Source organism: Arachis ipaensis, chromosome B3 (genome assembly GCF_059453495.1).
Source record: "Arachis ipaensis isolate K30076 ecotype BB chromosome B3, ASM5945349v1, whole genome shotgun sequence".
Taxonomy (NCBI): domain Eukaryota; kingdom Viridiplantae; phylum Streptophyta; class Magnoliopsida; order Fabales; family Fabaceae; genus Arachis; species Arachis ipaensis.
Genome location: NC_142438.1, coordinates 133,350,391 through 133,368,305, shown reverse-complemented (window position 1 = coordinate 133,368,305; position 17,915 = coordinate 133,350,391). Strand labels below are relative to the sequence as shown.

The 17,915-nt window shown below is 36.5% G+C and overlaps 1 protein-coding gene across 1 annotated transcript; it reads left to right on the top strand.

Moving 5' to 3' along the window:
* The first annotated feature begins 11,942 nt into the window (after window positions 1-11,942).
* LOC110270353 (uncharacterized) lies at window positions 11,943-14,608 on the top strand. The gene is made up of 3 exons (XM_088507553.1): window positions 11,943-12,023; window positions 12,728-14,129; window positions 14,178-14,608. The coding sequence occupies exons 1-3, from the start codon at window positions 11,943-11,945 to the stop codon at window positions 14,606-14,608; spliced, it is 1,914 nt and encodes a 637-aa protein (XP_088363679.1).
* Window positions 14,609-17,915: the final 3,307 nt, after the last annotated feature.

Genomic DNA, 17,915 nt, shown 5'->3' with positions numbered 1-17,915 from the left:
GAAATATGAGAAATAAGTATTTTACTCCGATTCTGAAAACTGAAGTTGTCAAAATGGCTACTAATGGGTTAGAATTTGGAGTTAGGAAGAAACTTGTCAATCAACATACTTTAGATCTTTCCCAGTTAGCTGAAAGAGTAAGACAAATAGAACAAATTAAAAAAGAAAAAGAAAATTTCAAAAAAGGTTCTAAAAAGGTTGCATATGTGGATTGTTTTTCCGATAGTAGTGATTCAGATGAGAAAGAGGTTTATATTGCTGAATTGCGTGGGGGTCCTCCTTATGTATGCAAATCTTTGAAGCCTGTTAAAGGAAAAGAAAAGGTTTCTTCATATTCCAAAACTGAAAATAAGACTTATTCTTTTGATATTTCTAAGGCAGATCAAATATTTGAAGTTTTATTAAAAGATAAGCAGCTTATTTTACCAGAAGGAAAAAAGATGCCTTCAGCTGATGAAATAAAGAATAAAAAATTTTGTAAGTTTCATCAGGTGTTCTCACACACCACTAATAATTGCGTCCGTTTCAGGGATTTGATACAAAAAGCAATTGAGGAGGGAAGGTTGAAGTTTGAAGATAAAACTACTATGAAGGTGGACACTGAACCATTTGCTGCTGACTCAAATTATGTTGAGCCATTCAACTTGTCAGTCAACATGGTAGAAGTTGATGCCACAATGGTTAGTGCTAAAGATGAAAATAAAGACCTGAGGATCTTTGAGCAAGACAAGAAGCCAATTTATCCTCGTCCTGGTGAGGATTTGTCAGATTTTTTGTTGAGAATTAAGGAATCTGATAGCACTATCGCCATGTGCCCAAAGTGCAATGTTGTTTTTGACAAGGAAGCTGCAAAAGAGTTTGAAAAGTACAAAGTTGAAGAGAAAGAAAAGGCTGAGTTGAGAAAGAAGATTGCTGAAAAAGAAAATGAAACTAACGAGTTAAAGCGGAAGATAGCCGAGGAAAAACAAAAGTCGGGCAGTCAAACTCCTTTGAACAAGTGCGTCAACAACACTGGGGTACAACCTGTCAACCAGAAGATGAAGACTGTGGTCATGATTGATGGAAAACCTGATGGATTTTCTCAAAAGACAAGAGTTCCTCCCACCAAAATTTCAAACAATAGATGGGTCCAAAATGTGAGAAATGTGCATAATCAACCTACTACTTTTGCAAGAGAAAAAAACAAATGGGTGAAGCCTAGACCTTTTAAGCCCAGGTACTATGAGTCTCAGTTATGGAACATGAATCATGCACAAGACGGAGGTAGTATATATATTCCAAAAAATGTGCCTATTCTCTCAAAGCCAATTTATTCTTGTTATAATCCTAACATGCAGCAGGTTCCTAATTATTCTCCTTGGCCCAATTGTCAAAATATTCCAAAATATTCTCCTTTTACAGCTTTTGAGCAAAAAGAGAATATACCTGAGTATGTTCCTTTAGATCCATACAAGGGACACGGTGTAGATTTTCCTCCTTTGCCAACCATAGCTAAGTCTGCAGAAACAGGCAATTCTTCTAATCACCCTAAATGTAATAAAAATATAAAGAAGAATCTTGCTGGAAAGAAGGTAATGGTTGAACACAAGGGAGAAAAGGATGAAGATTTAATTACTGATAATTTTGACACTGGTTTTGATGACAGCTTAGAAGCAATATTTGGCGTTAAGCAACCTATAGCTGTGGTGTCAATACTGCCTGAGGAGTATAGTCAAGTCTGGAAAGTAGAGTCATTAGAAGATGATTGTTATGATGTCTTTCCTGGAAGTGAATGCTTGTTACTAGATGACAATATGTGTGGTGGAGGATTGTTTGTGAAACCTACTGAAAATGACAAGGAGCATTTGCATCCATTGCATATCAAGGCTCGTGTTGATGGAAGGATAGTTAATAAGATTTTAGTTGACGGGGGAGCTGCTGTCAATCTCATGCCTAAAAGAATGATGGGAAGGCTTGGAAAGACTAAAAAATATCTAATTAAAAGTAGTATTGGGGTAACAGATTTTAATGGAAGGACTTCTTCTGTTATAGATGTGGTTCTGCTGTCAATTGAGGTTGGTTCTGTCAATAGGCCAACTCTATTTGTTGTATTTCCTTCTAAGGCTGGTTTTAACTTGCTTTTGGGACGTGATTGGATTCATGGAATGGGTGCTATTCCATCCACTCTACATCAAAAGTTGATTTTCTGGAACGAAGATGGGAGAGTGGAAGAAGTTCCTGCTGATAATAGTACATGTTACTATGATGAGATGCATGTGGAGTTCAGGATGTATAATCCTGGAGTCAAGCCACTGACAGTTGACACCAAGGCATTTAATCTTGAAAGTATTGAGATGTTCAAAATAGATATGAATGGTTTTATTTTGGTCCCTAAGGCCGGGGTGGATACGGCCTCAGGAGAAACTTAGATGATGAGTTCGACGAGCCAACTGGCTCGGCTGTCAGCCTATATGGCAGACAGAGAAGGGTGCATTGATAGTGTACCTTATGATTGTATATATGATGATGGTCCTTCAGGTTTTGAAAAGAATAACACTGACACTGTGAAAAAGGTTGAGGTGCAGAATCCTTTGGAGGAAGTAGATATTGGTAACGGTGATTATCCTATACCAACGTATGTGAGCAAGATGCTGCCTGATGATTTCAAAAAAGAAATGGTGGAGATTTTGAAGGAATATTGCGACTGTTTTGCATGGGATTATGCAGAGATGCCAGGCTTGAGTCGTGAATTAGTAGAATATCAATTGCCATTGAAAGCCAATGTTAAACCTGTCAAGCGGCCACCAAGGAGATTTGCTCCTGAAGTTGTGCAGAAGATTAAAGAAGAGATTGAAAGACTTCTTAAGGCTAAGTTTATAAGAACAGCAAGGTATGTCAACTGGATTTCTAATATTGTTCCTGTCATGAAAAAGAATAGAAAATTAAGGGTTTGCATTGATTTTAGAGATTTAAATTCTGCAACACCGAAAGATGAATATCCAATGCCTATAGCTGATATGTTGATAGATTCTACTGCTGGTCGTGAAATGTTAAGTTTTATGGATAGATATTCAGGTTATAATCAAATATACATAGCTGAGGAAGATGTGTCAAAAACTGCATTTAGGTGTCCAGGTGCTTTAGGAACTTTTGAATGGCTTGTGATGCCATTTGGGCTCAAAAATGCTGGTACAACTTATCAAAGAGCAATGAATAAAATTTTTCATGACTTTATTGGAAATTTTATGAAAATTTATGTTGACGATGTGGTTGTTAAATCAAATGCTAAAAAAGAGCATCTAAAAAATTTAAAAAAAAAGCATTTGAAAGAATGAGAAAGCATAAATTGAAAATGAATCCCTTAAAATGTGCTTTTGGTGTGAGTGCAGGGAATTTTCTTGGTTTCTTGGTGCAGAAAAAAGGGATTGAAATTGACAAAAATAAGGCAAAGGCTATCTTAGAGGCTCCTCCTCCAGCTAACAAAAAGCAACTGCAAGCATTTTTAGGGAAGGTCAATTACCTCAGAAGGTTCATTTCCAATCTGTCAGGAAAAACCAAGGTTTTTACGCCTCTGATCAAGTTGAAAAAAGAGGAAGAGTTCCAATGGAAAACAGAGCATCAAGAAGCTTTTGACAACATCAAGCAGTATTTGACTAATCCTCCTATTATGACACCTCCAAGGCACGGAGCACCTCTAAAACTTTACGTGTCAGCTTCTGAAGTAACAATTGGTGGAATGCTGGCTCAAGAATATGAGAATGGAAACGAAAGAGTGATTTATTATCTAAGTCGTGTGCTAAATGAAGTTGAGAGCCGTTATTCTCCAATTGAGAAACTTTGTTTAGCTTTATATTTTTCTTGTTTAAAACTTAAGTACTATTTAATTCCTAGGAATGTTTATGTAATTTCTAAGTTTGATGTTCTTAAATATATGTTGTCTTCTCCAATATTGCATGGTAGACTAGGAAAATGGATGTTAGCCTTAACGGAATTTTTTTTACATTTTATTCCTGCAAGAGCCGTTAAGGGTCAGGTTCTAGCTGATTTCCTGGTTGATCATCCTTGTATTGACATTGATGAGAGTTTACTGGGTTTTATTGGGTTGGAGCCTTGGAAATTATATTTTGACGGTTCATGCCATAAGGGTGGTGTTGGTATAGGAATTTTAATTATTTCTCCAAGTGGTGAGCCGAGTAAATTTCTCTTTGAATTGAATTATGCATGTTCCAACAATGAGGCAAAGTATGAAGCATTAATAATGGGCCTGGAATTATTATTAGAAAGAGGAGTTAAAAATGTAGAAATTTTTGGAGATTCACAGCTTGTAGTCCGTCAAGTATCACTTGAATATAGGTGTGTTAGTGAAAGTTTAAGAAAGTATTTCAATGTGGCTATAGAGTTGTTGAGTAAATTTGATAATGTCATTGTAAGGCATGTTCCAAGGGAATTAAATTAAGAAGCAAATGAATTAGCTCAAATTGCTTCAAGATATAAGATCAAGCCCTCAACACTAGAAAAATTAGTGAGGATAAAGGATATATTTATGCCTTTGAGAGAAAGAGAAGTGTTGTCATTAGAAAAACTAGACCCAGAAGATTGGAGAATACCAATTGTGGAATATTTAAAAAATCCAAGTCTTAGTGTCGATAGAAAACTTAAATATAGGGCTCAAAGTTATGTTCTAATAAGCAATGTCTTGTTTAAGAAATCTGTTGATGGAAACCTCTTGACATATTTGGGAGAAAAAGAAGCGTATTTGGCTCTTGCCGAAGTGCACGAGAGAATTTGTGGCGCCCATCAGTCAGGGGAAAAAATGAAATGGGTGATAAATAGGAAAAGATTGTATTGGCCAACCATTCAAAGAGATTGTATAAATTATGCTAGATCTTGTGAAGAATGCCAAAAACATGGGAGCCTTCAACATATTCCAGCATCAGAATTGCATGTTATAATTAAACCATGGCCGTTTAGAGGTTGGACTTTAGATCTGATCGGGCTGATTCACCCACCTTCTTCTAAAGGTCATAAGTTTATTTTGGTTGGTGTTGATTATTTTTCTAAATGGGTAGAGGCTATCCCTTTAAGGGAGGTGAATCACAATGAAATAATTGATTTTATTGAGGAGCATATTGTGCATAGGTTTGGAATTCCTCAATCTATTACCACCGATCAAGGAACAATGTTTATTGGGAAAAAGGTTATGGAATATACCAAGTCTAGGGATATAAAAAATGCTTTCTTCTACGCCGTATTATGCCCAAGCCAATGGACAAGTGGAGGCAGCGAATAAAATTCTGATTGCATTAATTAAAAAACACATTGGAAGGCAGCCAAGAAATTGGCACCAAACTCTCAGTCAAGTTCTTTGGGCTTACCGAAATTCTCCAAGAGGTTCTACTGGAACCACCCGATATAAGTTAGTTTACGGTCATGATGCGGTGTTGCCAATTGATATTAATCTGCAAACTATAAGGGTGGCTAGACAAGATGAGATACCAGTAGTAGATTATTGAAATTCTTTGCATGATGAGCTCAATGAACTAGATGACGAAAGGTTGAGAGCTTTAGAGCGGGTGATTCGACAAAAAGAGATTATGTCAAAATCATACAACCGCCGTGTCAAAGCAAAGACATTTGCAGTTGGGGATTTAGTGTGGAAAATAATTTTGCCTATAGAAAAAAAGTCAAAAACTTATGGTAAGTGGTCTCCAACTTGGGAAGGACCTTATGTAGTTGACAAGGTTTATTCTGGAAATGCCTATAAGATTATTGAAATCGGATCAGGATGAAGAATTCCTTCAATAAATGGCAAATATTTAAAAGTATATAGGTCAGGCATACATGAGATAAGTATTCCACATGTTTAAGGACACAAAAATATCCAGTTGAAGTGTCAAAGGAAAAATAAAGAGCTAATTAATATTTGCAATTCAGTTTGTAAAAGCTAACATGTCCTTGTGATTTCTTTGAATTTCAAGTTCCATTGACAGTGTAAAGCATTAAGATCATGAGACAAATATGTGTTCAAAGCATCAATTTAAAATAAGAGTCAATACAAAAAATTTATCATGTTGTGAGTGCAGTATAGTACATGCCAACATATAGAACTAAAAATTTAGTAAATAAACCTGTATGAAGCTAGAGACATATCAATAAATATACATTTGATTTAATTTGACAGCACTTGAGACGAATGTACACAAGATGGCATGCACCAATGCAGCCTGACATGGACAGATATGGAGGTCATCCCAGATGAAATACAAAAGAGGTCACTGTGATATTAATAATTGATTTAGTGTGAAGTAATGTAATAACTTCCAAAAAGTAGCAAGTGTCTAATCTCCAAAATAAGGATAGAGTGCATACAAAAGCAAGTAATAAACAAAAGTCTTAAAGTTCAAAAAGTGAAGATTGCAGACACATATTAAAATCACAAAGGTTCGCATAAGAAATGTAAGACTAAGTTTCAAATATCTCCTTCAAGCGAGTAACTTCAGCTTGGAGAGCAGCTTGGAAGTTCCTGGCTTCTTCGGCAGCTTCCTGTGAGGAGGGCATCTTCTCTTCAAGTGACTGTAAGGCTTCATTGCTACTGTCAAGCGTGCTACTTGCTTTGGAAAATTGAGCCTCATTCTTTACCAAAGCAGCATCCAACCTATTTTTTAATCCTCTCTTGACAGTCAGTTATCGTTCTAAGTCTCGAATCTCCTCAGATAGCTCATGAGCCTGATCTTTAGCTTTTATAATATGGGCATTCAGGGTAGCTTTGGCAGTCTCATAAGAGGAGGTGTCTTATTTCAACTTAGAAAGAGATTCAGTTAATTGTTAATATGATGAAATCGCTGCTTGAGAATCCGGAAATTTGGCATAAAGGTCCTCATAAACTTTCTACAAGTGAGCTAACAAAGGATCAATAGTCTCAGGATGTGGTGTAGTTGAAAAAGTTTGCAAAATATCAGAAAGCTGAGCCTTAAACTGCGGATCGGTAGCAAGTGTCAAAACAGGTTTGGATAGAACGACACTGAGTTGTTGGCCCAATGGAAGCAGGATGGAATTGTCTACAATCTTGGTTGTGGGAGGTGTAGTATGGGGCTGCTCTGTTGAGAGATGACTTTGAATGGTGGAACAAGATTCAACTATGGCCTTCTGTGTATCCATGCTACATGCATATGCTTCATTTAGACTTTCTAAATCAGCCAATAAATCATTCGCCACATTAGGGGTCTGAGCAGGAATGGAAGTGATTGGAATTTATTTTTCTAACCGCTCACTTGGGGGGATTTCAGAATTTTGAAGCTAGACAAAAAATGCAAAAGCAAATGTTAACAAAAAAAAATAATAATAAAGAAGATACAAGGAAGAGATACTAATAATCAGGCTAAATGACGTGTCATACCTTATTGGCATTGGCTTTAGGTGTAGGCTTATCAGATGTGGCAGCCATCATATTTTCAGGACTAGGCACAATCAAAGAAATGGTAGGAGCCACAGTAACCTAAAACAAGAAGTGAAATGAGGACAAAGGTAATTAACGAGATTTAAAAAAAAAAACAGCATGAGCGATATCATCATCATGTAAGTTCTTCAAGATAATACTATTTTAATATGGAGGATGTGAAAATATATAAAAATACCTGAGAAGCAAGTTGACCACTGGGGCTAAGAGCATCAACATCATCTCCTGAAGAAAACTTACTCACTGATTTATCACTTGACGAGGTGTTCTCGTTTTCCACTTTATTGTGCTAAGAGATTATCGGTCCATCAAGATTGTCATCGGATGTATTTGATGTGTCATTCTCATCATCACTATTTGAAAATATTGACACTTCAATTGGTTCGAGTCTTCTTTTTACCCGGCGGCTTGAGTAATTAAAATTGAATTTCTTTTTTCCTACAAGCCTACTAGAAGACTTTCTCAAATGAGGATTTGCAACAAGTGGGGTAGTTGTTTTCTCTGTAATAATAATAAGAATAATAAAATAATTAAAACAGGTGCCATTGTGATATTCTTAGAAGGTATTATGCATGAAGAAAATAACATTAATAGCAACAACACAGAGAGGACCATAATTTTTTGAAATTAAAATGAGCAAATGATTTAGTTGTAATTACCTTTTTTGACGATTGGTGCTCTTTTTACTTGTTGCATTACAGGAACAGTGGTCATCCTTTGACAACAGGTACTGAAAGCAACTTTAAGAGAAGAGTAATAGGTCTTCCACTAAGAGAAGAATGAATACAGGAGCAAAATCCTTGCCATTTTTGACAATAGGCTTATCACAAATGGCTACTTTAGATGAAGAAGGAGGAGTTGTTGACAGATGGTGGCTTGAGGTTGCCATAACAATGCAGATTGAAAAAATTCAAGTATTGGGTGCTGAGGTTATCAACGATCAACAAACAAGCTGTAAAAAAAAGATGAAACATGAAAAAATTCATTATCTACTAGATTGATCATTGCTGAAAATAAGGAGAATGTGTATATAATCTAAGCAAATTCTTTTGTTTTTTACTGCATTTGTGTAACGTTGTTTCAGAGCATTAGTAGAGATCTTAAAATTGCATTCTTCATTAAAATTTCCAATAACAAAAAAATGATGCAAAGGCTAAATTATTCATAATTAATATGGTCACAAGATAACAATTGTTTCTACTTACATTGGAAAAGTCTAATTAAATTAAAATAGATCATATTAATGAAGGGGCCAAAACAAGCTCACTTACTGTTACAAAGAAACTGGCAAATATATACACAAAGAAGCCTGGTAAAGCATCTCCTTCAGCAAGACCTCAGAGATTAAAAGACAGTTGAACCAGGGGAAAGCAAATTGAAGAAATTAAAGATTTTGATCCTCAACGCATCGTAAACAGGTTCTGGGGCAGCACATAATTTTCAATTAGGGAACATCAGGTTATATTTGTAGATATAATAATATCCTACCAAAAAGTAAAAAAAATATTAAAAAAAATAATAATAAAGAATGAACTTTCGACAGGTTTATGCCAAGAAAATGAATTATCCCTTTTATCCTATTTTTGGGAGCAAAATGGATAGAAATATATTTTTTGTTTTTTTTCTTCTTTCTTTTTTTCTAACTCTTCTTTCATACTTGAAAATAGAAAAAAAAAAAAAAACAACATAGCAGAATTGAAGAATAGGATTCAACAGTCAAATCATAATTTGAATCAAAGAATATGAAAGAAAAAAGAAAAAATGCAATAAAATTCTGGTACTCATAGTCATGAATAACATAAAGGATATTTTGCATGCCATTTTTGGGGTTAGGGTTCTTCTCAATCAACAATGAAAAAGAGAAAGATAAAGATGAGGCTAGCAGTGAAACCTTACTGGAATATTAGAAAAATTAGGAATAATCAAACCCTTGTGAACAGAGAAAGCCCACCATAGTAGATGAAATTTGGGAGAGTGGGAGGCACATAGTTGAAGAAGAAGCCTCTTGATGTTCAAACACGAAACGTATTCTCTCTCTCACAAGTATCACAAGAAGATAAGATTTTGTTTAGCCAAAATAAAATAAATAAATAAAAACAAAAAAAAGAAAAAGAGTACGGTACTCTTGTGTGCTTTTTAAGTGATGTCTCAAAATTTTATTTTTATCAATAGGTATTGTTATTATTTATATACATATATATATATATATATATAATAAAAAATAAAAAAAGGGACATATACAGGATAAAAAAATAAATAAATAAACATATGTTTGTATATACTTCTTTTATTATTATAAAAAGCAAAATTCTTTTCACTTTCAATCACTGTACGACTTCAAGTGAAAATTTTTGGGGGCATTATGTTAGACAAAATATAATTTTTGCAAGAAAATTATAAAAAGAAATAATTAGTTACATGGTGATGTCTCCATATATAATATTTATATCTATTTTAAAATTAAATTAGATCATTTGACAGTTGGTTATTTATTTAAATTTTGAAATTAACATTAAGCAAGAAGTGCGGGAACAGTTACGAGTGCAATTCAAAATTTCTGCAAGTGGTGTACAAAGAATAACTGTCAGCTGACATTAGGCTAGTTTATAAATAGAGTTTTAGGAAACATTGTAATCAGTTCAGTTCTTCTTGGAAAATACTTAGAAACCCAAAAACGCTCTTAGCCCCTTGGCATCACAGAGTAAAATTGGGAATCTTAAGTAATTCCTCTGAACTCAAACACTTGTACTTTGCTTTCTTTCAGTTTTTATTAATAAAATTCCTCTACTTTTACGTCTTCTTTTCTTTTACGTTCATGTTTCTTCCTTCATCTTCTTTTTAATTTTCTGTTTGTTTCAATTTCTGCAGTTTACTTTGCCACCGGCACCTTGCATTTATATATTTATTCGTTACTTTTATTCCTTTTAATTTTATTTGACGTTACAATTGCGACATTGAGACACCAACATTTTCTTTTAACATTAACAAAAATTTGAGTAAAACAATTTGTAACAACTAAATGTCCAAAAATTAAAAGAGTATAATATATATATCACACAACTAATTTGTTGATTTAAATAAAGTTTAAAGTAAATACAAATATATTAAAAAAGATTACTTTTCAAGCACATATTATTTATATATTTTATATTTTTAATTACGTAAGTTTGATTAGTTTTGGTCTTATTAATATAAGTAAATATATAATGTGATAGGCATGTATTTAGAATTATATTATTTTTATTCTATTTTTCTAAAAAAATTAAAAAAATAAAAAAGGTTAATATTTTCATGTATTATATATAATATTTTAAATAAATTATATTTTCAAAATATTTTGATGAAAAATTATTTTATATAATAATATTTTTAACAAAATTAGTTAATTAATAAATTTTTGAATATAATAATCTAATTATTTGTCAAGTAATATAAAATAAAATTTTAATTATTTTATATTTTTATGTTATAGTTTAAAATTTTATTTAATATAATTTTTTAATATTATAAAATTTATTGTATAATAACTAATTTTATTGAATAAAAAATACTCATATTTTTGTATTTATATATTTTATATTTAATTATTTAAGAATAAAAGATTCTGTCGTAATTTAAAGTATTGCATATTAAAGTATTACCATTTAAAGTATTTATTTATGTACTAGAATATTCTGTATTTATTAGAGTCTATCAATGCTCTTCTTTCATATTAGCCTTTGATTTTCATCTAATTAAATCTAATGGTCTATATAAATGGGGTGCAAAAATATTAGCCTTTGTTTAAAGATATTTTTACGTTGAAAAAATAATTTTTTTTTTATCTAGAGAATGACGCCCAAACAAGTACATAAAACATAGTATACATGTACATCCCAAAATCCAGTTGAAATTCATTCACAATATAGTGTCACGGTAAATTTTAGAAGGTTAGATTTAACAGTGTTTGTATAGTTTTCTGGAGTGTTTGAGAATACTCTAGATGGTTCTGGAACGTTCTAGAATGTCCTAGAAGGTCCCGGAATACCCTAGAAGGTTCTAGAAGACTCTGAAAGGTCATAGAGTATTCTAGAAGAGTGTAGATGTATATAGAAGTATTAAGAGTGGTATGGAATAATCTAGAAACATTTAGAGAGTTGTGGTAGGATAGATATTTGTAAAGAAGGTTCTGGATGATTAATTTGGACCGTTGATTAGATTTAATCCTAACCATCCATTGAGGAGGTTGATGGCTATAAATAGGGGTGAGAGTTAGAGTTTGGGTGTGTGTGAATCATTTGTAACCACACTTGAGCAATAAAGTGTTCTTCCACCAAAGCTTCCTTTCTCTTGTGTTCTCTTGTATTCTTAGCTTTCTTGCTAAGTATTGAGGGTTAGGCTGACTTGGTCTTAGCTCAAGAGGTTGAGTAAGTCCGAGTGCCGGCACGATAGCGTTGGATTGTGTCCAAGGCCGTGACAATTTGGTATCCGAGCAAGATTCGAGAGGGAGCACAAGTGGTTTGTGGGTATGGCTTCTAGTATCACCATGGAGCATGTTGAGTCTCAAAGGGGAAGGGATGCTATTCCTTCTCAATGGGGAGGCAAGAAGGTCCGTTCTTCAAGTGAGCCTAGAGGTAAGGACTCTAACTTCTTAGAAGAGAGAGTTTCTATGTTGGAGAATGTTCTATCCTCTATGGATGAGCGTTTTCAAAGGATAGAACATGATAAGGAGACCCTCGAGGCTCACGTGTTAGGAGAACTAGATGCTTTCAAAGAAAGTGCTCCAAATCAAAGAGAAGCTTGAGAATTCCTTAAAGCTATTTGAGGAAGTTCGAGTTTAGTTCGAAGAGGCAAAATCTCGACCAACCATTATAAGGGAGACGACAAAGATTGATCTCCCCAAGCCAAAGGAGTTCAAGGGCGTAAGGGACGCTCGCGAGGTGGAGAACTTCCTATGGCAAATGGAGAGGTACTTCGAAGGCCAAGGGGTGGTCAAAGAAGCAATAAAGGTACGCACTGCAGCTCTCTACCTTTCTGATAATGCTACTTTGTGGTGGAGGAGAAAGTGCGTAGATATGGAAAAATGATACTTGCAACATAGCCACATGGGAAGATTTCAAAAGGAAGTTGAAAAGACAATTCTTCCCTGAGAATGTGGTTTATGAAGCAAGGAAGAAGTTGAGGGAGTTGAAGCACAAGAGTACGATTAGCGACTACGTAAAGGAGTTCACTACTCTCACGCTTCAAATTCCCAACTTAGCATCAGAAGATGCATTGTTCTTCTTCATTGATGGACTCCAACCTTGGGCAAAGCAAGAACTACAAAGAAGGAATGTTAAGGATATCGATGAGGCCATCGTGGTGGCCGAATCACTGATTGAGTATCATAGGGGAGACTCTAAACCCAAGTCATCCTCCAAGCCTAGTTCTACTGAAGGTGGGGGAGACAAGGGAAATAGTTTCTCAACCAAGAAGGAAGGAAAATACTCTTCAAAGAAAGATTACGAAGAAAAGAAAAAGGCTTTCGTGCCCAAAGGAGGATGCTTCGTGTGCAAGGGACCACACCAAATGAAGAATTGTCCCAAGCTAGGGACTTTGGCATCTATCGCCAAGGAACGAGAAGCTCAAACTCAAGTAACTGAGTGTGTTGGATCTATCCAACACATGAATGCTGTGAAGGGTAAAGAGGCAAGCACTACAGAAAAGAAAGGCTTGATATATGTCAAAGCCTTTATCAATGAAAAACCCATCATGACTATGATCGACACTGGTGCTACACACAACTTCATCACGCCTGATGAAGCAAAGAGGCTTGGGTTGAAGATCACCGAAAAGAATGGCTGGTTCAAACCCATGAATACCAAGGGTGAACCCCTTAAGGGAGTAGCAAAAGGGGTTGAGATGACTCTTGGTTCTTGGAAGGGTCTTGTGGATTTCTCAGTAGCACCCATGGACGATTTTAAAATAGTCATTGGACTCGATTTGCAAAGGAAAGCAAATATAATACCTATGCCATACTACGACGTAGTATGCGTCATGGAGAAAGGGTCTCCATGCATGGTCCCTACAGTCTCTAAAGTTGGCGGACCACCGATATTGTCTGCCATGCAACTCAAGAAAGGGTTCAAGAAGGGAGAGACTACATATTTGGCTCTATTACAAGAGGAGTCAACATTCGAAAGAGAAGACGTTCCTCCCAAAATCAAGGAAGTCCTTGAAGAAAATAAGGATGTGATGCCTCCCGAGTTGCCAAAACAACTACCACCTAGGAGGAAGGTGGACCACAAGATTGAATTGGAGTTAGGAGCAAAGCCGCCCGCCTCAACACCTTATAGGATGGCACCACCAGAACTCGATGAGTTGAAGAAGCAACTCAAGGATTTGCTAGATGCTGGGTTCATCCGTCCATCGAAGGCACCTTATGGCGCACCAGTCTTGTTCCAAAAGAAGCATGATGGTTCATTGAGACTATGCATCGACTATCGAGCACTTAACAAGGTAACCATCAAGAACAAATACCCCATTCCTTTGATAGCCAATTTGTTTGATCAACTTGGTAGAGCTAAGTGGTTCTCAAAGCTAGATTTGAGGTCAGGATATCACCAAGTGAGAATTGCCGATGGTGATGAACCTAAGACCACGTGTGTCACGAGGTATGGATCGTATGAGTGGTTGGTGATGCCTTTTGGCTTGACCAATGCTCCTGCGACCTTCTGTACCTTGATGAACGAGATTTTTTGACCTTACCTTGATTGGTTTGTAGTGGTCTACTTGGATGACATTGTTGTCTATAGCAATACTTTGGAGGAACATGTAGAACACTTACGAATCGTGTTCAAGATCTTGCGAGAGAATAACCTATATGTGAAGAAGGAAAAGTGTTCCTTTGCAAGGGACGAAGTCCACTTCTTGGGACACATCATTAAAGATGGAACTCTCTGCATGGATCAAGGAAAGGTGAAGGCGATCAAAGAGTGGGAGCCGCCAAACAAGGTATCTGAATTGAGGTCATTCCTTGGGTTAGCTAATTACTATCGGAGGTTTATTAAGGCATACTCTGCCAAGGCTGCACCATTAACTGATCTTCTCAAGAAGAATCACTCTTGGGAATGGTCAAAGGAGTGTCAAAAGGCCTTTGATGAGTTGAAGGCTGCTATCACAGAAGGACCAATACTAGCACTACCCGACTACTAAAAGGTATTTGAAGTCCACACTGATGCTTCTCACTACGCTATTGGAGGAGTTCTGGTGCAAGAAGGACATCTTATTGCCTTTGAGAGTCGCAAGTTGAATAATACAGAGAGGCGATACACTGTCCAAGAGAAGGAGATGACCGCGGTAGTGCATTGTCTGAGAACTTGGTGTCACTACTTGCTTGGTTCACACTTCATCGTCAAGACAGACAATGTGGCTATAAGCTACTTCCAAACTCAAAAGAAGTTAAGCCCCAAACAAGATAGGTGGCAAGACTTCTTGGCTGAGTTTGATTTTGAATTCGAATACAAGTCAGGCAAGACTAATGTGGTAGCAGATGCGCTGAGTTGCAAGGCTGAGTTAGCGGCCATTTCTATGGTTGAAGGAGATATTATGTATATCATCAAAGAAGGGTTGCTTCACGATCCATTAGCCAAGAAGTTGGTGGAGTTGGCTAGAGAAGGTAAGACCAAAAGATTTTGGTTAGAAAATGACCTTCTCTACACTAAAGGGAGAAGACTATACGTCCCTAAATGGGAAAATCTAAGAAGAAAATTAGTGAGGGAATGCCACGACACCAAGTGGGCTGGTCACCAAGGTCAGCGAAGGACCTTGGCACTCATTGAATCTTCTTATTATTGGCCTCAAATGAGAGATGAAGTGGAGAGTTATGTGAAGACTTGTTTTGTATGCCAACAAGATAAGATTGAAAACAAGACACCAAGTGGGTTGTTGGAACCTCTGCCTCCATCAGAGCGACCGTGGGAAAGTGTCTCTCTAGATTTCATCTTTGCCTTACCAAAGTCCGAGGGATTTGGATCTATTCTCGTGGTAGTGGATCGATTTTCGAAGTATGCTACCTTTATACCTGCCCCTACTGATTGCACTGCAGAGGAAGCAGCACGACTATTCTTCAAGAATGTGGTGAAGTACTGGGGATTGCCTAAGAGCATCATTAGTGATCGAGATCCACGCTTCACAGGACGACTATGGATAGAGCTGTTCAAACTCCTTGGGTCGGAGCTTCATTTCTCAACAAGCTTCCATCCTCAAACCGATGGGCAGACTGAGAGAGTGAATGCCTTACTTGAGTGTTACTTGAGGCATTTTGTAAGCGCTAATAAGAAGGATTGGACAAAACTCCTAGACATTGCTCAATTCTCATACAATATGCAAAGGAGTGAGTCTACAGGGAAGAGCCCATTCGAGATTGTGACTGGACAACAGCCGCTTACACCTCACTCTCTTTCTTCCTCTTACTTAGGGAAGAGCCCTGGAGCTTATCATATGATTAAGTCATGGGAAGAACAAGCAGATGTCACTCGTTCTTACCTCGACAAAGCTGCCAAGAGGATGAAGAAATGGACAGATAAGAAGAGGAGGCATGCAAGCTATCAAGTGGGAGACAAGGTAATGATCAAACTTCTTCCACAACAATTCAAAGCCTTTCGCAAGGTTCATAAGGGCTTAATCCGCAAATACGAAGAGCCATTTGAGATCATTGGACGTGTTGGGGAGGTTGCTTACAAAGTACAACTCCCTCCCTCTATGAAGATCCACCCGGTCTTCCATGTGAGTATGCTTAAATCATATCATGGAGACCAAGACGAACCGAGTAGAGGTGACTCAAGTTGCGCTCCGCCCGTGGTAATTAGATCATTTGATAAAGAAATCGAAGAGATCTTAGCTAATCGCATCGTGCGACGAAGAGGGGTGCCACCAAGTATCCAATACTTGATCAAGTGGAAAGGGCTCCCGATAACCGAAACTAGCTGGGAAACTCGCGAAGATCTGTGGCAATTCCAAGAACACCTAAAGCGCTATCATGAACAGAACGCGATGAGGACGTCTGCACATTAGGTGGGGGATAATGTCACGGTAAATTTTAGAAGGTTAGATTTAATAGTGTTTGTATAGTTTTCTGGAGTGTTTGAGAATACTCTAGATGGTTTCGGAATGTTCTAGAATGTCCTAGAAGGTCCCGGAATACCCTAGAAGGTTCTAGAAGACTCTGAAAGGTCATAGAGTATTCTAGAAGAGTGTAGATGTATATAGAATTATAAAGAGTGGTATGGAATAATCTAGAAACATTTAGAGAGTTGTGGTAGGATAGATATTTGTAAAGAAGGTTCTGGATGATTAATCTAGACCGTTGATTAGATTTAATCCTAACCATCCATTGAGGATGTGGATGGCTATAAATAGGGGTGAGAGTTAGAGTTTGGGTGTGTGTGAATCATTTGTAACCACACTTGAGCAATAAAGTGTTCTTCCACCAAAGCTTCCTTTCTCTTGTGTTCTCTTGTATTCTTAGCTTTCTTGCTAAGTATTGAGGGTTAGGCTGATTTGGTCTTAGCTCAAGAGGTTGAGTAAGTCCGAGTGCCGGCACGGTAGCGTTGGATTGTGTCCAAGGCCGTGACAATAGGCTAAAAATATATGTACAAATAAAGACATACAAAGTTTGTTTCATATCATATTAAAAAGTTTTTTCCAAAGAGGCCATTGGCTAAAAAAGATACAGACAAAAATAAACAAAAACAAAATCCTCATTAGCTTCCATATATATCCACAAGAAAAAGGCCTGACTGCTTTTCCCTTTCCTTCACTCGCCCTTGTTCACTGGTCGTCGCTGGTAGTGGTAGCACCGTAGCAGGTTACACACACCACCCTGCACTCTACCGTGATTCAATTGTCATAATAATCATGGACAAGTTTTTTCTTTCTTTTATGGAAAAGAGGGTGGGAAAAGGATTCGGCCCCTCAATAAAATATCCATTTTCATTTTCTTTTTTTCCACGATATCAGGATGATTAAAGAGTAAAACTAATTTGTTTCGGATCGAAATTTTATTTAAAGGTTTGTTATTGGCCAATAAATTACTGTATATACACGGTATTCAAATCTCCAACACTTGTTCAAGTGGACTAAACCAACCCATATTAATTATTTCCATTTCTATTTTATATTTTGTCTTTGACATTTTGTGTTACAAAAACATATTTGGGCCTAAATCTTGGGCTCAATAAAATCTTAATTACCCGTAATGGAGGTATTCTAAGTTTTTGAAGGGCTCTACTAATAATATACATCCCTCTCCCATAGACCCATACCCATCGGGCGTATTACATATACATAGCAATTAAGATATGAGGAGGTCAAGCCCAAAAAATAAAAAAGAATATGAGGAGGTTAGCCCCCATGACCTTACGACATAGCCTATTAGCCATCGGACCACGCAGTAACTACTCAAACTAGTGAACCACTTCCCTGACCACCAAAAAAAAAAAAAAAAAAGAAAACCTAGTGA